The 5,124-nt window shown below is 42.0% G+C and overlaps 1 protein-coding gene across 1 annotated transcript in view; it reads left to right on the top strand.

Annotated features, from left to right (window-relative positions):
• Positions 1-5,124, top strand: part of SLC25A11 (solute carrier family 25 member 11) — a 14,279-nt gene that overhangs the window by 6,439 nt on the left and 2,716 nt on the right. The window contains exons 3-7 of the mRNA XM_072399324.1: positions 320-526; positions 2,567-2,657; positions 3,058-3,148; positions 3,470-3,569; positions 4,619-4,670. Coding sequence (XP_072255425.1) covers positions 320-526; positions 2,567-2,657; positions 3,058-3,148; positions 3,470-3,569; positions 4,619-4,670 — 541 coding nt within the window. The remainder of the gene's footprint in view (positions 1-319; positions 527-2,566; positions 2,658-3,057; positions 3,149-3,469; positions 3,570-4,618; positions 4,671-5,124) is intronic.

Here is a 5,124-nt window from a genome sequence, read left to right as displayed (position 1 = left end):
CCCCCTTCTGTCTGTGTCACCCTGCAGGAGGAGGACAGACTCATAGGTCCCTCTTCTGTCTGTGTCACCCTGCAGGAGGAGGACAGACTCATAGCCCCCTTCTGTCTGTGTCACCCTGCAGGAGGAGGACAGAATCATAGCTCCCTTCTGTCTGTGTTACCCTGCAGGAGGAGGACAGACTCATAGCTCCCTTCTGTCCGTGTCACCCTGCAGGAGGAGGACAGACTCATAGGTCCCTTCCATCGCCCTGCTTCCCTTTTGTCACCTGCAGGAGGATGAACTGACTTGTAACATTCTGTGCATGTTCTGTATCCCACAGGTTATCCGCTGGTCTTCTCCGCCAGGCAACCTACACCACCACACGTCTTGGTATTTATACGATCTTGTTTGAGAAGCTGACAAAGGCTGATGGCACACCACCTAATTTTTTTATGAAGGCCGCTATTGGGATGACAGCGGGAGCTACTGGAGCCTTTGTGGGCACGCCAGCAGAAGTAGCTCTTATCAGAATGACAGCAGATGGAAGGTATAATCTGCTTATTGTTTGCAAGGAATCTCAGTGTAATTACTTATGGGGTGACATAAAGTGTGACAAGTTTTCTGAACCCCAGAAATGGTATCAGGTACAACATTTAACCTTCTCCGTTTGTAGTCATCTGTGGGACTGGTGTACAGAATCTGTACCAAAGAATGCATACATACACCAGTTTCCAATAATCTACCCCCTACCACCCAATCTATCTCATTATACACCTTTTTGTCTTAACTTGTGAAGAACAATATGTTCACCCAAGTCTGCTGACTGCGGCTGTTCCTGGGTAATTTGGCACGACAGATTGGCCTGTCCTGCACAGTCTCCCTATGTTGAAGTTACTTTTGCAGACTCCTCTTTGTTTTCCTAAAAGGACCTCTGGACAGCCAGTTGGAAATGCCCTTGGTACATGGGTAGTAACGTAGGGCTCTGTAGGAAGACCTCATTTCCTTTGAATGGAGGAAATGGAAAGAAACACAACTGTGGTTCTAGGTGACTTTTTTTTTTTTTTGTTATGCTAGCGATCAGTTAGTTGAAAGTAGGGAGACTAAACTACAGAAGTCTTGGCCCTCATAAATGGAGGGAGCCAGTTTACATATAGATCGATTATTGCAAATTCAGGACCCCAACAATGCTAAAGAAAAGTTCAGCCTAACCATAGCTTGTGCCGCCCCACCATATAGATACCTTTGTTATTGTTTAGCATTTGTAAATCCGACTCTCCTAACGTCCCACAAGTCTCCTCTGCAATGACTGACTGTTTACTGAAGACAGACTAGACAAGTTAATCTTTAAGAGACATAATTACGTTAAAGACCATAACCTTGCTACTGAATATAAATGTAAGCCAAACCCTGCATGTTATAACTAAACTAACTTAATGATTTATGCGTGACTAAATGTTTTAAATACTGACGGTTCACTTGTTCCAGATTAGATTCTGCTCGTCTGTTAAAGCAACTCTTTCAGGTTCTAATAGGATGCAGCTGAGAATTCCCTGAAAGAATTCCTTTTCAACCTTTCATGATTACTGTCGTCTCTTTGTATCTGTTCTATAACTTTCTCAGCGTTATGCAATGTCCTCTCCCCCTCCATTGCAGAATGTAGGTGTTTATATCAAACCTTATGTCAGTACAAAGCACAACAGTGAAGTAGGGGTTGCAGGAAGGAAGCCTGTCACCTGCCAAAGAACGCAGGTATCTGACACTCACAAAAGTGATTGTTGAAAATGGCAGCACTGGAACAGAGGGCAGGAGGTATAAGACACGGGCTCTGAGCAAATACCATTTCAGTGAACTTATTGCTGCTTTACCTGACAGGTTTGCTTGAAATGTTTATTTTGTTTAGGGGCCAGTGCTACATTGATGCACTCCGATGCCTTAAAGTACATGCAATAACCCTAGCCGGGTTTCCCTATGTTGGTTTGGGTCCTGCCCCAGCTACCATAGGAGCACCATTTTCTTCTTCATGGGACAAACTGGAGTTGGAGTGCCAGCTAAGGTTAATGTGTGCACTGTAATTTATTTGTGTAGTTGGGCTCTCGGAATTTGAGAATAAACCTTCACAGGCATACAGAGAGCATTGCTTATTATTATCATTCAGTGCTCAACCCAGAATTTTTTTTAAGCCGGGTGGGAAGAAATTGTAGGTGGGTAGCAGCCCCTGTATTGTGACCAAACTGTTTAGTAACCACCCAAAAACAGCCGGGTGGGTGCTGAAAAGTGCTGGGTGGTGCACCCAGCTAAAAGGGCCTGGGGAGAACCCTGTGATTTATATAGTGCCAACATATTGCTGTACAATAAATAGGTGTTGCAAATGACAGATACAGACCGTGACGGATGACAGGAGGAAGAGAGGCCACGAAGAGCTTACAATCTAAGAGGTGGGGAAGCAGAATGCAAAGGGTCGGGGGTTATCTGTAGTTTATAAGTCACTGTAGGTTATAAGTCACTATATTTACATGGTGATCAAAATGCACTGAGTTGTGCTGTGATTTTTTTTTTTAACCTGAATTGGGTAATTATTTTTGTCCAGGTTACCTCCTGACCAGAAACGAGGATACACCAATGTGTTTAATGCCCTTGTGAGAATGAGTAGAGAGGAAGGGATCACCACACTGTGGCGGGTAAGTAGCAGAATATGTATTTGTGTACACAGTTCACAGTGTAGGTAAGTGTTTGTGTGTTTATATAGGTCAGGGTGTAACGATGAATGTATTGTGTGTGTAGAGGTCATGGCATAGCAGTATGTATATAATGTTTAAAGGTTATGGTGTAGCAGTATGTATAATGTGTGTGTAAAGATCATGGGGTAGCAGTATAAGTATTGTGTGTAAAGGTTATGGTGTAGTAGTATGTAAATTGTGTGTAGAGGTCATGGCATAGCATTATATGTATTGCATGTGTGTGCAAAATAAATACATTTTAATAAAAAATAAAATATATGTTCACGTATCATGGTGAAGCACTGTGTACATGTTTGTATAAATCAAGTGTTATCTAGAGACTTATTGTGTTTTCTTTCAGGGCTGTATACCTACCATGGCTCGTGCTGTTGTTGTAAATGCTGCACAACTGGCATCCTACTCCCAATCCAAGCAGTTCTTACTTGATTCCGGTGAGGAACCCCATTATAGAACAATTTACATCTGAACTGCCCATATCCCCACTATAGTAACTTTCAGGAAGACCCTTTTCATATATAATTATTTTGCGTACAGACACTTGTCTCTAACAGTTACATGCATGTAGACGGTGTAAATCAATGGGCAATATTGATTCCCCTTCTCTTCAGGGCATGCCTTAGTTATTTGTTAGCTAAGTGGGTGCAGTGTTATTGATACACCAAAAAGGAGCCATATAGATCCCTGCAACTTGTAAAATTCATATCTAGCTAATGTTACAGCTCTGTAAGAATCATCATGTTTATTTCCTGCAGGATATTTCCGTGATGATATTCTCTGTCATTTCTGTGCCAGTATGATAAGCGGGCTGGTCACCACAGCTGCCTCTATGCCCGTCGACATCGCAAAAACCAGGTATGGGACCGAAATGCATTCTGTTCTCTACTGTTGCATGATGTTTTTTTTTTTTTTTAATTGACATATATAATTCATAAAGATCTCTAAATGGGAGCAACACATTCTATATGGGTATATAGATAGAAAGGGAAGCTGTTTGTTGTGCATAACTAATAGACAGGGAGAGAATTCATGTGTAAAAATTAGTATTCACTCAGAACAAGTATGCAGATAAAAATATTGTGACTTCTCTGACCTTGTTTCCATATTGTAACGAAAAAAAAGTTCTAAAAAACTCAAATACATAAAAAGCTTTCATTCTCAGGACCCCAGACCTGCAGCTAATTCAGAACAAACAAAATCCCCTTACGAAGCATGGTACTGTATGCTGTAACAGATCTCTGATTTAGGTTGCCCTTAGTCTAAGGGCCGGCAAGATAGCCAAGCAGCATTTCCATCAGGTGGTCAGCATTGGCAGGCTTTACTTTCAAATGAGCCCGTCCAAAAGTAAATTTGAGATGACAGTGCTAAAATTCTGCTGTGTTACATTGCCCACTAATACTTGGGTTTGTCTTTGAACTCATCCTTGGGTCAGCACCTTGCCATAGTTCTCTCCATGTCACAATAAATCCCTGACAATACGTTGATCCTTGCACATGCCATTCAGCTGCAAACTGCCAAAACCTCAATAAGGGGTAAAGTGTTGATCATTTGACCCTGTAAGGGGTGTTATTTCATCTGTGATATTAATGGGATACGCTGCCTGTGTATGGAGTCCCAAGGGGTCCCATTTTTTTGTTTAACCCCTTGTCCAGTAGAGGGGAAGTGAAAAATAGGTCTGTACTCTGAGCCAGTCTGGGCTGTATTGCTTTGCATAGTGTAATCAATCTTCCATTTCTAACATGCCTACAGGGGATGAGCTTGTCAGAGTTCTGTAGCTTCTTTATTATCCATTCAGCTAGAAAAGAATGTGTTGTGGTACTTCAGTGGAAGTCAGCGGTTTAAAACAGGTGTATGCTATGTATTCTAATAGTTCATTTCCCATGAATTCTACTTCTTTCTTTCAGGATACAGAATATGCGGATGATAGATGGAAAGCCTGAGTACAGGAATGGCTTGGTGAGTAAATACCATATGCTAAATTTTTACATACCATGCGGCTTTTGATGGGGAGGGGAAAGAGTGGAGTGCTCCACATGTGCAGAGTATTTCAGGGGAAGACAGATAAAGGAAGGTGAACAGTGCTCCAGCATCAAGAGAAAAGAAATCCAGCACAAAAGCATGATTATTTTGTGAAATGAGTGTTGGATAGACAGAGCATATAGAAGGTATATGAGAAGAGGTGTGTAAGAATAAGCAACAGAGTCCTCCAGCAGAACATAGTATTAGGAGAGCATAGTATAGGAGAGGAGAGTAAGAACAAGGAGCAGAGTAATTCAGGACAGGGTAATTGGATAGAGGAAGAAGCCAAGTCCTCCAGCAAAGCAGAGTATTTTGGGAAAGGAAAGTTATAGAAGAAGGAGCAGAGTCCTCCGGCGGAGTATTTCAGGAGAGGAGAGTTATAGAGGAAGGA

The sequence above is a fragment of the Pyxicephalus adspersus genome, chromosome 2 (assembly GCF_032062135.1).
Source record: "Pyxicephalus adspersus chromosome 2, UCB_Pads_2.0, whole genome shotgun sequence".
Classification (NCBI taxonomy): domain Eukaryota; kingdom Metazoa; phylum Chordata; class Amphibia; order Anura; family Pyxicephalidae; genus Pyxicephalus; species Pyxicephalus adspersus.
This window is presented reverse-complemented; position numbering and strand designations above follow the sequence as displayed.